The following is a 19,665-nucleotide window of genomic DNA, read 5'->3' on the forward strand; positions in this document are numbered from 1 at the left end:
CACTTTTTGCCCTCTCACGGTCAGCCTTGGAACTGTCACGGGACCTGTGGGCGTGCCATGCTAATAATGTATTACAGTGAGAGTGTAACAAGCCCAAGATCGGCTGGAAGTCAAATCTCCCACCGTCTTGGACCTCAAGGCCTGTTGGAAGTTGAATCTTCCGCCACCTTGGTGTTAACGGCTGTGTTGTTTCTTGAATGGCTGTGCCCTGCCCCCTTCCTTCCTATCTCAAGATCATTATGCTGTTTACCTTAAACTTATACAGTGCTATCTGCCAGTTAATCTCAGTAAAACTAGAAGGGAGGGAAGGAAGGAAGAAGGAAAGGGTTTACTTTTAACCTTTGTCATAGGAATGAATTCCTAGTTGTGGGTCATTCCTCTGGTTTCATTCTTTCCAAGCTAGCCTCTGGAGTAATTCCCCATAATCTGCGTTTACCGTTCCTTAGTGTTCCTCATTCCTCTGTCTATACAAAGCCAAAGAAAAGTAAAGTGAATTGTGTAAGTAAAGCAATTAGACCTTTCTTTTTTAGGAAAACCTCACTTTTAAGTAGTTTGCCCCATTTTCAGACCACTTGTCGTAATATCTAGTCCAGAAAATAGAGCTTTCATAAACATGTCACTTGTGTTCTATGAGTGTAACCTCCTCTCATATGAAACAACTAGTGTCTCTAAAGTTATACTGGATTTATCCATCAAAGGGAATAGAAAAGAGAGCAGTTTGTAATTCTTCAGTTAATTTGCAGCAATGTTTAATGAACATATACATTTTCCTAGCACCATTTGAAATCTTTCACCAATAGTTTACAAGGGAGTATTTCACAGACTGTTTCCAAAATACATTCCTTACACAGGATATCTTCAACAGTAGTGAACCAAATTGTAGGCAAACGTGAGATAATTTTCATGGCGTGGGTAATTGAGAGAAGTAAATGAAAGTTGGTTCTGTTACCCAAAAACTGGGTTCGCCTCCTGGTGGATATCAAGCCAAAAGACACAACCTAGCCAAAGTGCGGGGGAAGGAAGGATTTATTATTAATTGCAGCAAGTAAGGATAACACCGGGGATCTTTCCCCAAATGGTGTCTCCCCAACAGCAAAACTGGGGAAGTTTTAAGCTCAGAGTATATGCATATTCATGAATGGGCTTTTTCAGAGGATAATTCAGCATAGAATTGGGAGCAAAGATCGACAGAGTCCAACCTTTAGTTGATTGAACTCTGGGGCGTCAGCATCATCCTTCTGTCCTCCACCTGGGTGGGACCTTACTTAGTTCCTGCAGAACTCAAAGATATGTTATTATGTATATCCTCTGAGGAGGAAATAGGGCTTTGCTTTAACACTGTACTATTGTTTGACTGCCTTTTCTCTGTTCTGCATTCTTTTTTTCCCTTAGATCATTCATTACTAAGACCTATTCAAGGACAAGCATTGCGGCCAGGCTTAGATCCCAAAATGGCTTAGACCAAAATGGCTTCCGTTATGTCAAGAAAGCCATGCCTGGTTCTCTTTCTCTGGAGACCCCCTATACTACCTGCTTATACTTCTAGGGTAGAAAAATCACATTTCCTCCTCAGATTTCCCATGCTACCAATAACTCCGGTAGAATCTCAAGTCATGTACATCATTGATCAAAACTTTATGGGCAGTTGTTACATTTTCTAAGACTTTTTTGAAAAATAAGATGTGAAGCTTTATAACCACTTAATCATTGCTGTATCTGATCTCTCTGTGGCTTTAATTTTATTTTTGCTTATTTAAGTGTTTCTTACCTGCATGAAACCTTCTCCTGATGAGATTGGCAATAAAGCCTAAGTAAAAGATAATTGCCATTTTTCCCTTAAATGATGGCACCATCTTGGCCACAGTGGAAAACAGGACCAACTGTTTTTCACTGAAAACACATATTTTTAGAAGCTGTATGTGTTTTGTTTCAAAATAAGCTTTCACTTGCCGAAGGCAGGGCCTTGATCCAGAGGAATACCAAGAGGAATGAGGAGACTTTCTAGAAAGGATCTAGAAGTGATTGATGGGACAGGCTATCCTGAAAGGGAAGGCCTGGCCCAGGAGAACCGTCAGCAGAGAAACCACACATTGTTGGTGTGTGCCGAGCATTTCTCTGGCGTCTGTCGATTTGGAAGGAAGATGACTTCAACTTCCACCATTCGTTCAGTTCATTTTCACAGCTGTGATGAGACTCTGCTGTGTTCCAGGCACTGGGCTAGTTAATCAGTTGTCCATGAGCTTAAGGCACTCCCACTGGAGATAGAAAACAGGGTCCTCCAAACAGTGCGGTGTAGGTGCTTGTGAGACATGGATTTGGGATCGTGCCCCTCAGACCACTCTTAGGGAAAGGTCCACCCATGTGGGTCATGAATTCAGAGTCCAGACAGGCTGCAGGAAAACAGGCTTTCTGAGACAGGGGGCTGCAGCAGAGATGTTGAGGAGCTCTGGGCCATGGTGATGTGCTCTTCTTCAGATTAAGTTGTGTCATTGCTGAGACTGGATTTTGTTCAAAAGTCAGGCAAGCCTGGTATTTGTGAACATACCCTTCAATACAAGTACACAGATTATGAGTGAATTGGAACTGCTTCATGGGCTCCTACAGGGTCCACAGCTAGGATCAGGGTTAGCTGGCCTCTTACCTGGGACACAAGTGGGTGTGACTCCCCCTGGGCCTCTTGGCAGATAGTGCTGGTAGCAGGACCAAAGCCAAACAGAACTATAGCTGAGTCTGCGAGGGGATGGGCTATTGTCTGCAGCCAGGACCGAAGTTGGCAAGCCTGCCACCTGAGCACAGGCCAGCTTTCTCAAATTGGTCCTCCTCAGTCGTGGCCTCCACCGAGGTTTTGCAAGCCCCTGCCGGGATCTTGAAGCTCCCACAAATATACTTCTGTCCATGGATGGCTGACAATTACTGTCGTTGTAGAGGGGTATGAACAGGGGACCTCTTATTCTACCATCTTACTGACGTCACCTCCAAGATGGTGAGTCTTTCATTTAGCCTATAAATGTTTAATGATGACTTCCTTAAAGTAACTACTTAATGTTATTTTAAAAATCATCTTTAAGGTGCCTTTTTTGCAGTGTCTATCCTTTGCATTGTGCATCTCCTCAGGAATAATGTTTAAGTCTGTTAGATTTTTTTGCCTCCTTTTTAAATTTATTTTATCACATGACCTTTTTAAGCATCTGAATGAGCACTGATTGGTATGGCTTCCCCCTAAACAGTATTGTAATATTAAAAAAAAAAAAAAGTAATTGAACATATTTCTAGTTCCTGTAATGGTGGACTGAGTCACTCAGCTAATTTTGTCACATTTCTCTATCCAGGACAAGGTACATGGCCAAGCCTAAAAGCCGTGACATAGGGAACCATATGTTTCCAAAACGAAGAGCATCACATATTTTGAATAGAAGAGAAATTAAGTAATTCTGAACTATTAGTGCCCCTGATGGCTTGGAAAAATAAATACACATTCTCTCAGGATGATAATCTCACCCTAGACTTCAGATAACTACAAAAAGATGTCCAGCAAGGATAACTAGCTGCATGAGGAGATAAGAAACCATGAGTGGTAGCCAGAAGAAATAACAGACAATAGAAATACACCCACAGGAACCAAATATTGGGATTCTCAGAAACAAAGTGGAAAAGAGCTATTTACTGTGTTAAAGGAGGTAAAAGCCAGACTTAGATTTCAGCAGGGCACTATTATAACCTGTCAACAGTGAAATAACAGATGTGAAAATAAACAGAAATTCTAGAGCTGAGAAACACAGTAACCAAATTAATAAATCAGTGGATGGTTTTAACATCAGATTAGACACAGCTAAAGAGTGAATTATCAAAATGGAAGGCAAATCAGAAGAAAGTAATCAAAATGCAACATGGAAAAACAAAAGAATAGAAAACATGAAGAGAAAGGTAAGATACAGAGAACATAGATATTTACATACTAATTAAACTCCCAGAAAAAAATTGATGGAAAAGAAAGTAGAGACAATATTTACATAAAGACTGAAATTTTATCAGAGTTTATGAAAAACATCACACAATTCAAGTCCACAAAATTTCCAGGCAGAATATATTTTTAAAATCCTTATCTAGACACATTATAGTGAAGCTGTAGAAAATTAAAAGCATCTGGAGAAAGAAAACAACATTCATTAAAATTAGTGATAGATTGACAGTAAACTCATTCAGCAGGGGGATTTCAAAATTGTAGAATAGATAAACAAGATTACACTGTATAGCACAGGGAAATATACACAAAATGTTATGATAAATCACAGAGAAAAAAATGTGACAATGAGTGTGTATATGTCCATGAATGACTGAAAAATTCTGCTGAACACTGGAATTTGACACAACACTGTAAAATGATTATGAATCAATAAAAAATGTAAAAAAAAAAAAAACTCATTCAGCAGGAGCAGGGAAGCCACAAGAAATTCCAGTGATATCTTAAATGTACTGAAGGAAAATATCTGCCAACCAGAAAAAATACCTTTCATAAATGAAGGTGAAATAAAAGACATTTTTAAATCATCAAAAACAGTTCACCTCCTGCAAATGCATGCTAAAAAGAATTTCCAAAGGGTGTAGTTAAAAATATAAGGAATAGAGAGATCAAAGAATGTAATAAATATATGGGTAAAGCTAAATTAATACTAACAATAACTAATGTCTTGTATTTAAATGTATACTAGTATTTATATCTATATCCCATGTAAATCCTATATAAAATATTATAAAAATAGTACATAAATCAGGAAAAGTAAATGGTTTTAAAGTGTTCTAAACTCAGTACATTGTCTAGGAAAAGGATGGAGCTATTTTACATTAGACTTTGATAAGCAAAGGTGGAATATAACCTAATTGTAGAAAATAAATGTGGAAGATAAATTTAAAAGCTCTTAGGACATAACATAGAACACTACCTTTGTGGCCATGAGATAGGAAAATATTCCTTATACAGGATGCAAAAAGCACTGATTATAAAGGAAAGGATTGGTAAGTTGATTGCATTAAAACCAGAGACTATTCATCTAGACACTATAGGAAGAGGGGAAAGGCCGGGGCATAGAGTGCAAAAAGATACTTGCAACACATAACTAACAAAAGACTTATATCCACATTAAATCAGTAAGAGGAACTCATCACCCAATAGAAGATTGAACAAGAGATGTAAACTGTTTCCAAGAGAGAAAATCTGCATTGCCTTAAACATATGATACTGTGCTCAATCTCAGCCATCAGAGAAATGCATATGAAAACCACAATGAGATACCACTACACACCCAACACAAGGGTTTAAATTTTTAGAACTGACAATACCAACTTTTGAGGATTTGGGGTGAGAGGAACTCCTACTGTGCTGGTGGGAATGCACATTAGAACAGTGATTTTAGGTAGCAGTCTGTCATACCAGTAAGCAGCAATTCTACTCAAGTATGTGTGGCCCAGCAGCAGTGTGTTCACAGCAGTATCATTCATTCATAGTGGCCCCCAAACCAGAAATAAGTCATCTGTCAACAGTAAAAGGGATGAACTATGATATATTATTTTTACAATGAATATGCAACAATGAAATACTGTACTCACAAGAAATGAATAAATCTTACTACATAAGAGTTGAACAAAAGAAGCAAGACAAAAATCATACATGCTATAGGATTCCATTTATATGGTTAAAAAGGGCAAAACCGACACATGATGTTAGAAGTCAGGATAGTGGCTACCTTTGAGGAGGAGGAAAGTGTGCGTGGTGATTGGGAGATGCTTAAGACACTAATAGTGTACCGTATTTCTTGATGTAGAGAGTGTGTTCACTTCACAGAGCTGCACACTCATGGTCCGTGCATTTTTCCATATGTAATTTCACTTGCATGAAAAAGATTCTTTAAAATAGAAAATGTGATTGAGAGAGTGCCCACTGACCCATGAGATTTATAAGAACTCAAAATATGAAGTGATAGCCTCCTTCAGGTCATTTTGAAGAAAGCCTCTCCTCATATTGCTGATACGGGATATTGTTTACCCATCTCTCTCCCCTGACAGACTCTGACCTCTTGAGGGCAGAGCCTGTGTCCCCGTCCTTGCCTGGCAGAGCGGTTTCCCCCTGAGGGTTTGTGGGATGCACGAGATGACTGTAGTAACACGAGGAACGCGCGCTTGTTCCCAGGTTAAGAAAACAACGGAGGCCACCTTGCAGACGATACAAGATATGGTCACCATCGAGGACTACGACGTCTCTGAGTGCTTCCAGCACAGTCGCTCCACAGAGTCTGTGAAGTCCACCGTGTCTGAGACCTACCTGAGTAAGCCCAGCATCGCCAAGAGGAGGGCGAACCAGCAGGAGACCGAGCAGTTCTACTTCATGGTGCGCCTGCTGCTCCCCCAGCACGCCCGGGGCTCCGATCTGGGGGCCCCAAACACTGCTTCCAGATCGGAATCACCTGGGGCTCTTTATTAAAATCCAGACTCCAGTCTCCCCTCAGAGCTCCAGTTCAGTGAGGCTGGGATAGGGTTTAGGAGATAGTACTTTTTTTTTTCCTTAAATTTTGACGGTGTATTTTATTTGACCCAATACATCAAAATACTATCCTTTGAACAGGTCATCCATATGACAGTTATTTTTTAACACCTTTATTGTGGTATGATTCCTGTACAGTAAACTACACATATTTCACATGTACAGTCTGATGAATTTTGATAGATGTGTATACCAACGAAACCACACCACAAGATAGCTTACATTTCCATCAAGGAGGTGATAGGTTTTTTAAAAGCTTCTCGGGTAATTCTGATACACAGACGCATTTAAAGATGACTGCTCTAAAACTGAAGTTTTAAAGTGTAATGAGCATACACGTCACCAGGAGATCTTGTTAAGATGTAGTTTCTGATTCCAGTAGATCTGGGGAGGGAGTCTGCACCTCTGGTCAGTTTATGCTGCAGGTCGGCATCAGACCACACTTTGAGTCGCAAGTTTCCAGGATTTAGAAGCTAAAAATGGTGGGATTTTAAATAACCTACAGGAAGTTCCATGACATGGAGTCATCTTTAAAAAAGGTAAAATGGTATCTTTCCTTTTGCAGAAACTCAGAGAGTATTTGGAGGGTAGCAATCTCATCACAAAACTTCAAGCCAAACATGACTTGTTGCAGAGGACCCTTGGAGAAGGTCAGTCATTTGACGTATGTCGGGGGATGACCTGGATTATATGTTGTGTCTTGTGTATATTCCATGAAGAGTCTGAACCACGGATTGGCGCTGGCAAAAGCAGAGAACACTGCAGGTTTAGATCTGGCTTTATCTGTGTCTGTAATAATCACGTTCTCCCTGGAACCGTTTTCTTTATAAGCTTGGTGCTAACCTTGAGGAAGAACAGTGAAATCTAGGGAGGCTGAAAAGCCAGGCACAAGCTCCAGAGGAAGGATCTTCAGGGCACAGTGCCCCTAAGAACAGAGAAGTTGGAAGGAGCTGCACCTGCTCCCACGGGCAGACCACACCCACCACCCCCAAGTCACTTCCTTTCCTTGTTGGACTTCCCTACCCTTCCAGTTCCACTTTGTTTAAGTGGGCTGGTATTTGTTGTCCTGGCTAGTGCCTTTTTGGACCCTAGAAACCAGTTAAACCAGTTTGGGAGATCCACCCCTCCTCCCCCCACCCCCCACCCCCACCACCCCATCAACCCGCTTTCAGTAGGCATTGGTTTTAGTTGAGAAACAATCTAATTCTGTTAAGCACATTGCTTTATCTGATAATCACAGAAACAAAAGCTACCACTTACACAAGGCTTTCTTTGTGCCACACATTGTTCTGAGCTACGTACGTAGCTGGGCACTATTAATTTCCCCATTGTTAAAGGTGGGAAAACTGAGGAGAGAAAAAGGGATTATAGGCAAAGGGGACATCACCGATGGTACTGTTTCTCTTTTCATCTTCATGAAATTTAAAAGGAAAAAAGATAAACACAAGCAAAGTGCCTGTCTTAAGTACCTCATAGTCTATAGCACATTTAATTAGCTTTTATTCACATTGGATCTTGCTGGAAGTTATAAAAAGTGAAAGAGAATACAGATGGGAGAGGAAAATCAGTGGACTGAGTGAGTGAATAACTCTGGCCAAAAGGAGTTTGCTCTCTTGACCTAAACTCTTGCCTCCTACCATTTCCTTACCCATAAAGCAGTGTTTCCATCACCTTATCTCTTGTTTCCTCCAAAGAACCCATTATCCTCAGGGAGTGTCCACATGGAGAAAGGTCATCATAACCTGAAACTCCACATATTGCAGTTAGGATGCCAGACTCTGAGATAAAAGTCCGATTTCACTTAGAAAAAAAAATTAGCATTTAAAGTCCTAAAAAGTGTCTTGAAAAGTAAAGTAACCCAATACAGTGTACAAACCTTCATTAGATTGTGAATCAAAAAGCAAAAGTGATCAAATGCTTTTTAGGGACAGTTGGGGAAATTTAAATATTGGCTGTATATACATGATTTTTTCCTGAACTAGGAAAAAAGATCTGTATAAGAGGGAAAGAGAAGGAAATAAAGCCATTATAGCAGTATGTTAACAATTGGGAAATCTAAGTGAAGAGTATATGAATGTTCCCTGCACTAGTCTTTTGATTCTTCTGTAACAGAAATTAGAATTTATTAAAAAAAAAAAAAAAGAAAAGCTCCTTTTAAAATTTGAATAGTTGTCTTCCCTTAGCAATTGTCTCTTTTTTTTTCTTTTTTCTTCTCATAGTATCATGTAAAGTCTTTTTTTTTCTTTTTTCCATTTTTCAAGAATGCCTGATATTTCAGTGATGTTCCAAGGTCAGTTTCCAGCCCCAAAGCATAAATTATCTTAAGTGCAGATAAATGCTTACAGGCACCAAGTCCTTCTCTACAGGACTGGAGATGCCGCTTTAGAGATTGTGAGTTGGAGGGAGTTCAGCAGTGGGTGAATTCATTCTTGGCACTGCATGCAGAAACGCGTTAATACGCTTGGGGTCACATTCTGAAACTTAGATGGTACTTATTCTGCATAGATTCCCTTACACGTCCTGGAGAGAAAGCCCCAACGGTTGATATTATTTTACATGCCATTATTGGATGGGGCTATATTTTAGACAGTTCGCTGAGTCCATGCGCCAGATTCCGTCTTGAGCTGCTGAACTATATCTAAAGCTGAATTAACACTTCGTGAATGCTATGCCAGGATTTCTCTTTTTTTTTTTTTAACGATTTTTTTTTCTCTTTCTTCCTTATGGAGGGGAGGTAATTGGGTTTCTTTACTTATATTTGGAGGAGGTACTGGGGATTGAACCCAGGACCTCGTGCATGCTAAGCATGCACTCTGCCGCTTGATCTATACCTTCCCCTTCTATGCCAGGATTTCTTTATCTTGCAATTTCTCTCAGTGGTTTCTGGTGTCCTAGTGACACAAGCTGTGTTCAGGTGTACCAGGCATTCACGGGACTGGAATTATTCTACATAAGAAAACGGATGCTTCTTCTCTGGTGGCAGTAGACACACACTGGTTGCAGACCTCTCTGCTCCCCAGCCCTGCCCCACGTGCAGGCTTGGCAGCTCTGCCCAGTTGAAAAGCTGAGCATGGAAGACATGCGCCACCTTTTAGCTCGGCCACTGTAAGCCCGTTGGCTTTCCATGCAAGCCCTGTTTGCATTAATAGGTTTACACCAAAGGAGACCAGGAAAGTTAATGGCGCCTGTCCCACAGTGAGATTATCCAATGGTGAGTCCTTATGAAGGGATCCAACTCAGCGCTTGGCTAAATAAGGTTAATAGCACAGGATTAAACGGTGTGTTTAGGGCCAGTCCTGACTTTTTATATAGAAATCACATCTCTGAGTTATTACTAGGCTCACTGCTACAAAAACTGCCTTCATAGTTAAAACAAATAGAGCCTAACCCGGGGATTTAGCCGTTGATCGTACACAGCTGAGACTGTAACTACAGACATGTGTTTGGCCTGTCTTACTGCTCGCTTTTGGCAGGCTACCAGTGGCCCAGTAAGTCCTTTGATTTACAACATCGCGAAGCAGCTAGACTGGGCTCTTAAAGTGGCACTGTCAAAATTCAGAATTCCAAATCATAGAAACACATAGCACATTGTTAAAGTCGTCATCATCTCCATCCTTCTGCAACACCACTGTATCATTTTGTGATGTCATTTGCTTTTAAATTTGAGAAGTTAAATCGAGCACGGTAAATGAGCTATATGTCTATAAAAGCTGAGGCACCGAAATTTTTTTCTTTTTCAATAATGAGCCTTAGTGTTCACGCTGGCTTCTTTGTGTGCAGCATTTGGAGTTATGGGGGTGTCAATATCAGTGTAATTTTTGCTAAACATAGAAAATCTAACATGGGAAGCTGAGTCCCATGTTACATTATTTCTAGCCCTGGGCATGAGGTTTCTGACAAAGGAATTAAATAGATTATCCTCACTCAATCCATTGTCAGTCTTTCAGTAAGGGTACAAATATACTTTCAAAAGAAGCTGATTGTGAGCTAATTATGTTTTTCAGAAAAGCACTGCGGTAGTTGGTGGTATTTTTAAGGAAGAGAAAGGACTGGAAAGTAACACCAAGAGTTCTTATCAATCATTCATTAGGGACAAAATCCAGGGTGCCTGTATTTGGTTTGAGCTGTGCACATTTTAAATATTTTATCTGGTTTCAGGACTCAAGTTGCCACCAAACTATATTTTGGTTTTCCCTTTGACTCTGTGGACATAAAATACATTTGGGCATAGAAAATAACTCACTTCCTAATTCTCAAGTAAAAATTTAAGAGTGGTCAAAGTAGGTGTTTGTACTAAGAACGAGATAATCGCAGGTCATGAGTCGTTTTTTTCCTTCCAAATGGCTTGTACTGGGGTGGGAGGAGCTGTCTGTTGTTTTTAATAATTAAGTAGCCTTCCACAGAAAGTGACTGAAATCTAATCCTCAGACCACTGGAAGCTTTCACATTTCTCTGGGAAGCAGAGTCTTCTAAGCTCGTGTGTTATCGATCTATTAATGATGATACTGATTAAAAAGTAAAACCTCACTCATCAGTTAAGACACACTCAGTACTATTAGCAGAAAAAAACGATGGGTGTGGTGGTGGCGGTTCGGCTGTGAATGATAGTTCTTGCAAAGCTTGCTCTTGGTTCAATAATCAAGATGTATCTTTTATAGGTTTTTAATTTTTTATCAAATACTACTAACCATGGATGGATGGAGCAAAATGATTTTAAGCCATTTTATAGATGACCTTTTTCTAAATCTAGAGAATATTTGGTTGGGATATTTTAACAAAAATAGCAAAATTTCCAAGTTGTAAAGCATTTAATTTCTAAAGAATTATCATTGACATCTTTTTCATAGAATCACTTGAAAGTTATTAACCTCTGTGATTCTGCTTTATGTTATTGATATTTATTAAATCTGTTTAATAATTTTTTTACTTTATTAAATCTTCAGTATTTTATATTTAGCTTTAGCCATATGAGGCAGACAGATGTGTAAACTTGTCTCTACCTGTCTTCTAGGATCTTTCAGAGTGTTTGCTGGGTGTAAAAGAAAGACTTACATTTTACAATGTTATTTGGCAGCTTAGGTGTAGAATTAAAGGAAACCTGTACCAGACCTGCCACATACTAACATTGTGACCTTGGGCAAGTCACTTGCTCTCTGTATGTTCAGTCTCTTCTGTAAAATAAAAACAGTAATAGTATCTACTTCATAAAGTTGTAGTGAAAATTGTGAGTTACTATATAGAAAGTGCTTAGAACAGTGTCCAATAAATGTTAGACATCATTGATGTTTTTATTCTTGTTACAAACATATACGTTTATGTCATACTTGCATGTTGTAATAAAGCATGCAACATGACAGAATACAGTACAGCACAGGCCAGCTATTTTGTCTGCCCTTAATCCTTTATTCACTTCACTGACTCACCTGGGTGATCTCAGCTAGGTCCCGTGGCCCCAGCACAGCCTAAAGGGGAGCAACTCTTAAATGTTAATCTCCAGCCCTGTCTTCTGTCTGTGCTTTAACCCTGTAGAGCTGGCTTCCTGCAGAAGGATATCCTGTAAGACACCACCTTCAGCTCACTGTCTGCCCCCTCCACTTTCTAATAGACCTTCTCTGCCACTTAGGAATAGCTATAAAATCTTCTGGTGATCTGCGTCCACCATCTCTTTTCTTGTCCCCCAAAGTAGCAGAAGTCCAGCAAAAGGAAGGGACTTAGAGTTAAATGATAAGCAGAACTGGGGAGCAGAATCAAAATCAGACTCTTCTCTACCCCGGCCCCAACTCCATGTCATGGCCAAGGACTGATTCTGCCACGATGTTCAGTGGCCTGGATCTGGGTTGAGAAAGGTATTCTCTGCTGTGCACTTTTTCCCCCTGTTTAGTAAACAGATACTAGTCAAATACTTTGTGATACTTGTTATTCAAAAGTAGAGGATAGAGTAAAAGGCTGTTGCAGCCTGAAGGCGTTCACTGACCCTTCCCAACAAGTCAGCTCTCTCGACAATTGTTTCATTGGTCTTGTCCTGCAAGTCTGAGTCACCGCATTGTGAAATGATGGGCTGGTCTCACCTGTTTGTGCTGCCGCATGACCGACCCTTCTCTGCCGGCTGTATTTTCAAGCTGTTGCAGGACCGTATCATCATTTTGCAAACAGACCATTTGAGTGGTTCAACTCTTCCGCACCCGTTCCTGCTGCTCCACCCTAAATATAAGAACAAACAGCAACCAGAGACACATTCAAACTTGAAATTAGCTTAGACTGTAGGAGCACCACATAAATATCAAGCTATTGTTTTAAAACAAGTCAAGAAGCCGAATGTATAAGAACCTCGTGTTTTAAAAGACAGAATTCTGTGAAAGCTTACAAGTTGCTAGAATGTAGCATAATTTAATGTCCTTGCACTTTAATATTTGCAGATGTCATTTCTGATTGTAAAATGCAACTTCTCTCCCTGACTTCATTTTATGGAAAGAATGCCAATTTAATCTAAAGGAAATAGAGTTCTCCTAACTCTACTTGACTCCCTAACTTCTCCCCTACCAGTATCCATCAAGACAAAAATAACTAACATGCAAATCTTGGATGTTTTTTATTTGTGTTTCATCTTTGAACTCATAGATAAGATCAAGCAGCTAATTCTTGTTTTAAAAAAATTAAAATTTAAAAGCATTAAACTCCTGCCTCAAATACCAAATGAAATATGTTTCTCTCATCTATGGAATTTATGTATAGAGTTTATTAAATATTTATTTTGAATTTTTTGTCTATATGCTATCTTCATGCTCTCCACCATAAAACATGTAAGTTATTATAAACTCAGCATCTTAAGGGACAAAAGATTGCCGAATGCATTCCACTGATTCCATTCAGTTTACTTATTTTAGTTTTTTTTCCCTACAGGTCATAGAGCTGAATATATGACTACAAGGTAAGAAAATGTTTGATCATAATTCATATTGTGCCTCATTGTCTTTTTAACAAGAAGCAGTCCCTTAAATGCTGCGGGAGTGAACATATTTTGTTAATGAACATGGAAGATAGTTTTGGCGTGACAGAACAGCAACATCAAGAGATTGGAGTTCTCACAAAACCACATTTGCTCTGGCATATCTGAGGGTTTCCCATTGGAATTGTAAAGCTCTTTAATGAGCAACCTCAGTTTAAAAAAAAGAAAAAGAAAAATTAAATCAGTTTGGTTTATCTAATCTAAAACACTTAAGTTTCTATAAGACTTTGGATTTGATAATTTAATTAACAAGCAATATTACGTGCTTATCTCCTGTGTCTGGTTGGTTAGTTCTTGCTCTTTCTTGTCTGTCCTATAAAAAACTCAAGCTATACTGAATACTGAGGATTTTAGCTCTGCCTCTGATTTACTTTAAAATTTTAACTTTTTAATGCCTAGAACCATATTACACTTTCTCTTCTTCTACCTCGCCCCCCTTTTTTTTACATTTTGTCTTTTTTTTTGGTTTCCCCTGCCCCACCTTTTTTTTTTTTTTTCTTGGAAGAATTCTCAAGCCACTGCTTAGAAGGAAAAGCCTTTTTCGAAGCAGATTCTGATTTGGGTTGGGGAAGGTTTGTGGCAACTTTTATTTCTCTATGTCAACATTTGTGCAATAGCCAGAAATTATTCTAATTGACATAGCAAGATTTTGCACTTTTAATGTTGAGTTCTCTCATGGGGAGGGTATAGCTCAGTGATAGAGTGCATGCTTAGCATGCACAAGGTCCTAGGTTCAATCCCCAGTACCTCCGTTAAGATAAATAAAAACCTAATTACCTCCCCCAAAAAAGAATTTTTAAAGATTCAAAAAAAATTTTTTTTAGTTTAAAAAATAAAGTTGAGTTCTCTCTGAAGTCAGAGGTGTTTAGAACACTGATGTGTCTGTTGCAGTAATTGGCAAGTTGATTTTAAGATTCTGTAATGTTCCTGCTAGACTATTTATGCAAAAGGAAGCCCCTCTTCTTAGTGAACCAGCCAGAAAGATACATTTACTGACTTGTCTAAACTTTACAAAAATACTGAGGTTTTTCTTCTGTACGTCAGTGACAAAGGGGCATATTACTTGTGCATGGTAATATGCATCTTTTTTTACATATAGTGTCCCTTTGCACTATCAACTATTTTGCCTGTTGTTTCTAAATTATAATTAATGTAAGGCACTTTGTTTAAAGATTTTTTTTTAAAGGAAGGAGTGCAAATATATAAATTTGCAATAAGAGCTGTAATTGCCAAACAGACTTGATATTCACATCATTCAGGCTGCTGCTTCCTCTCATCCACATGAGCATCTACATAGGAAGCCAGATTATCCAGAAGCTGTGTAGCAGGCACACCACCAGAACGAGTCATACAATCCAAATGCTGAACGGGTCTGTTCACCTGAGGTGTACGTGGTAGAGCCAAAACCATCAGCACCCCAGCTGCCTACTAAGCTACCTCTGCTGTGGAACGTAGCTTGATAAGCACTCAGGCAGTTTATTTTAATCTCAGGTCCCTCTCACAGCTTTGGTACCTTCACATGGGCCTCATACTTTAGATGTGTCCAGAGAGGCAATTTTCAGGCTTTAGGTAGAAGACGCAAACGATACCTCTCCATCAGCCCCAGCCAAGAGTCACTCTGCATCTCTCAGTGACGCAGGAATAATTATCCAGTGCCACTGGGGGCTTTGGCTCCAGCTCCAAGATCTGCTTGTCGAATCAGTAACCAAACAAAGTGAGCCTGTGTTCCTATCCCCTTGGCTTCATTTGCTGTTCCAGATAGCACCAGATGTGAAGTTCTTTTGGACCTTGTCATAATAGCCACATTTTCTAGTTTCTCTGTTTGGTTCTTTGTTACCTTGGGACACTGCTGACCCTGGAGGGTCTGTCCCATCCCTAGAGATGGTAAAGGACTTGCTTATAAGTGTGGCTTTTTAACACAAAGCAACCAATCCTGAGCCTGTACCCTCAGCCACCTCCTTTATCAAGCCTTCACACTCAAGGCCAGTTCCCCTTCCCTAATCACCCAAAGGGCAGGTACCAGAAAACTAGGGACAGTGCTCATACCCAAGAGCCCACCAAAATTTTTCAAACCGGCTAACCCTCAACCTGCTTGCCCTGCCTTGCGTGTTCCTTCCCACGATAACCCCAGCAAAGGCTCTTGCCCACATTTTCCCTCACTCCCTCTGCCTCCTGACCAGTGGCCCTGCTGCTTGTCCATGTAGCAGCATGCCTTCTCCTCCTGGGAACTGTGAGTAATATGTGATCTTTTCCATGGCAACTGATCTGTTGGCCTCACCATACGTGAATTAAAAAAAAAAAGTTCTATATTTTAAAACACTTGTAAAATAATGAAAAGAGTAGATGAAATCAGGCACATACGGTTCAATTCCTGGGTGGGCAGGTTTCTGGTTTTGTTTATGGTTTTGTTTTTACTCTGATACCTACCAGATCCTTTCCTCTCTGGGTGGCACAGAAATCAGTATAGAAAAGAGATTTCAGAAATTTCAGCAGTAGCAGATTACGACTTGGTGGAATTTTCCGTATTTGCTTCTAAACACTTGCGAAGGCTCCTTTTCACCTCTCCAGCACTGTGAGCCTTAGTCATTGTAGCTGTACACCCCGTTAGTCATATAAGCCCATCTGCTGGGAGTCTTAGAATCTGGTGGTGGAAGGCTGTATCAGCAGGTTTGTTCCCCTGGTTCTTTTGATTGCTGTGGCAACATCTTACAAAGCTAGTTGTCAGGCTTCCACGTAAAGGGCTTTTGTTTCTAAACTGGTCTTCCTGAACTTTAATGAACTAAAAAAGGTAAGTCTTCCGAGAGAGTCTGCAGCTTAATGAGGGGCTTTCCCTGATGTCCAAGTGTGGTGAACGTCCTCCTACAAGCCTTCCGATTAAGGAGGAGTTTAAATCGAAATGTCCAGAGAGAGGTCCTGGGACTCTTCTACCATACGTTCCATTCAGCACAGTTGTAGAAGCTGAGTCACATAATCTAGGCCCTCTTCACTCTAAAGGGAGAGGACAGGAGAGGTTCCCTGTCACCAGTTACAGAGCAAGAGGATGCAGGGTTTCTAAATATAGTGCACAGTACACAGGATGTGCATAGGCCAGAGAGACTGACTGACTCTGTGCATCCTAACGCTCTGTAAATAGTGAGGTGGTGAGCTAATTTGTTTTAAAGAAATAGCAATTCATGTGAGCCGAGACCTACTGCCCCCAGAAATAGCATTGAAACAAAACTGTTTTCCACCTGTGACCCATTAATAGCTACTTCTGCATAAAATAAAATCCCGTGAATACCTGACGAATATTGAACAGATGTAATGAAGAATTACGTTGTAACTATAAAATATGTTTAGTTTCTCATGTTGGGACCCATCAGGGCCCTTATTTTTATGATCTGTTGTGTCTCCTTTGTGACGTGTAAGGCAGATAACACAGATCTTGGTTTGTAATGCTTGGCCAAATAGCTCACAGTTCCCTTTGGTGATGCTCACCATTTTTAAAACAAACTAGCAAAATAAATGTCAGCCAGAACACACAAGAAAAGAACAGTCTGACTGAATAGCTAATATGGATTTTGATGCATACTTGAAGGTGACTAAACGGGAAAGAGGAAGGACTGTTTTCCTCTGAGGTGGGGGCTGGAGGGGTGGATGGAACACAAGGATTCCTGTGTTTTGTAATTTTGATGTGACCTATGGCTGTTTCATTTATTGTTTGATTTCTGCCATGCTCAGTAATTATATTCCCTCCCTTAGGCCTCCAAATGTTCCCCCTAAGCCCCAGAAACACAGGAAGTCCAGACCCCGCTCACAGTATAATGCTAAGTTGTTTAATGGGGATTTGGAAACATTCATCAAGGTACTGGCACCAGCCATCTGGGTGGCTGATCTCCACGCTTCTTACTATAATGGTCTCAGCCTCTCATAAAAGGAGGCAGGTCATTATGTCCAAGTCTGTCCTGGGGCTCTTTGCTTTCCCAGAAAATCAATATAATATTTCCTGAAGTCAGAGAGGAAAGAATATTTGGTTTGAGTGCCTTCAGAAGAAGGAATAAATGTGGATATTATTATCCTGGCAAAAGAGAAAGCCCTCTTTCTTTAAAAAAAAAAAAGCCATATTTTTTGCAAAAAGGAGGAGAGCTACCTGATAAACTGTTATCATTTCTACTCATGCAAATGAGATAGCACAAAATAGATCTTTAAAGTCCATTGTCAGGCGAGCTCTAAATTGCAGCCAGTCTGATTTCCTACGACTTGAGGAATTCATTATATTGGATAAATTGTAAGACCCTGTGGTCTGTATCTTGTATCTCTGCTGTGTTTACTCTGTCTTCTTTTTCATCCTGTATTTCTGATAACGCTTCTAGCCGAGGACGAAGGAATTCACACGCGAGACACCAGGTACAGTGCTCGAGGGAAGTGAGGGCACAGCCTCTTTCGCTCTTGGTATCATTTTCAAATCACAGTCATGCTTGGCTTTAATTAGGTTTTTTAAGGTCTTTAAAAGAAAAGTGTTTGCTGTTGGAAATCAGACAGGCTTATAAATAGGCTTTACTTACAAAAGAGTTATAGAAATCAAACACTGATTTAAGAGGGATTGTCCTCTAGTAAAACTGGGCAAACTCTTAGTTTTTACATTTTGTATTTGGCAAACGTACCCAATTGGGGTCAGGGACTTCTGTTAAGGAAAGTCAATGTTATATACCAAATGCACATTTAATATTGAATTTTGGACCTTCACGTAAATTATACAAAGAAAAAGAGAAGAACTTGCTCTTTCATAGCTAACATTTTATGACATGGGATGCAGTGTTTCTGAAGACTAAAGTTATATAGGAAACAACATCCTTGATAACCTCCCTTAATAATACGTTACAGAGGTCTTACTAGCTTTAAAGTCGGATCTTTTATTATTTATGCACTAATGGTTAAAAAAATGTGTGTATGTGTGTGTGTGCATGCACATGGATGGACAGATAGACATACACATACGGACATATATACATAGAGACAGAGATTAAAAACCTCTGGCAACCTTAAAAATGAGCCCTCACCTTGGATTTGAGAAGCCACCGGACAAGCTAAAGAGCAATCACAAATCCATTGCCATTAGTCTTAAACCCAGAAGAGCCTTATTGGCTCTAATTTAATATAAAATTATTGTCAAATTTGATTATCTAATTTCCCAGCCCAGGGCTTACAAGCAGGGGCAAATTAGATGGAAAGAAGGGAACGATAAAATGAAAGCACTGAGACGTGCAACTGATGGCCTGGCAGAGAAAGAGCAGCTAGAAAAGCTCCAAGAAGCAGGCTATGGTTCCATTATATTTGGTAACACAGTACACGAGTGACTGCTTAAGATGATAGGGAAGCACATGTTTTGAAAAGATGTTTCATTAAGAACAGTTAAAGAAATATAAAAATAGATTTAGAAAACAAATTTCTTCTGTATAGCACAGGGAACTATAACCAATATGTGGTAATAACCTTTAGTGAAAGAGAATATGAAGGGGGAGGGTGTAGCTCAGTGGTAGAGCATGTGCTAAGCATGCACAGGTCCTGGGTTCCATCCCCAGCACCACCGTCAAACTAAATAGATAAATAAACCCAGTTACCTCCCTCCCTGCAAAAAAACAAAACAAAACAAATATATGTATGTATATGCATGACTGGGACATTGTGCTGTCCCAGAAACTGACACACTGTAACTGACTGTATTTCAAAAAAAAAAAAAAACAGTTAAAGGAAGCCAAATTTGGGCACCAAAGAAGGAGTAAACCAGTTATCATAAAAAATTCACGTATGTGAGCTCCTCTTTGTCCCAGGCTATATATTAAAGAATCTTTCTCTACACTTCTGGGAAGTGCTCAATCAGTTGAGGTCCCCACAGTGTCGCTGAGAGATAGCAGGAGCAGAACCATTTTCCCTCTGTGTCCCACAGGGAAACTGAGACACCAAGGGGGTTATTTGAATGGTCAGTGGAGCACAGCCCATTGTTTTCAATTCTTGTAAAATATTTTCTACCAAAGTATCTGGCATCCTTGAAATTAAATTGAAAAACATGCACATTCATTACTTTTTGACTCCAGAATTCATTATATCTGAATGAAATACCAGTAGCTGAAAGATTAGCAATTAC

General features: G+C 39.8%; 1 protein-coding gene across 7 annotated transcripts in view; it reads left to right on the top strand.

The window, feature by feature from the left end:
- SRGAP1 (SLIT-ROBO Rho GTPase activating protein 1) overlaps positions 1–19,665 on the top strand; it is a 244,138-nt gene that overhangs the window by 189,605 nt on the left and 34,868 nt on the right. For 4 of the 7 annotated variants that reach the window (XM_006205813.4, XM_072973006.1, XM_072973005.1 and 1 more), the window contains 4 exons: positions 6,185–6,382; positions 7,101–7,185; positions 13,436–13,463; positions 17,283–17,385. In XM_006205813.4, the coding sequence (XP_006205875.1) occupies positions 6,185–6,382; positions 7,101–7,185; positions 13,436–13,463; positions 17,283–17,385 (414 nt within the window). Of the gene's footprint in view, positions 1–6,184; positions 6,383–7,100; positions 7,186–13,435; positions 13,464–17,282; positions 17,386–17,893; positions 17,928–19,665 lie in introns of all 7 variants that reach the window. The other 3 variants (XR_012078411.1, XM_015240593.3, XR_012078412.1) reach the window with 2 other exon arrangements.

Source organism: Vicugna pacos, chromosome 12, assembly GCF_048564905.1.
Source record: "Vicugna pacos chromosome 12, VicPac4, whole genome shotgun sequence".
Lineage (NCBI taxonomy): Eukaryota > Metazoa > Chordata > Mammalia > Artiodactyla > Camelidae > Vicugna > Vicugna pacos.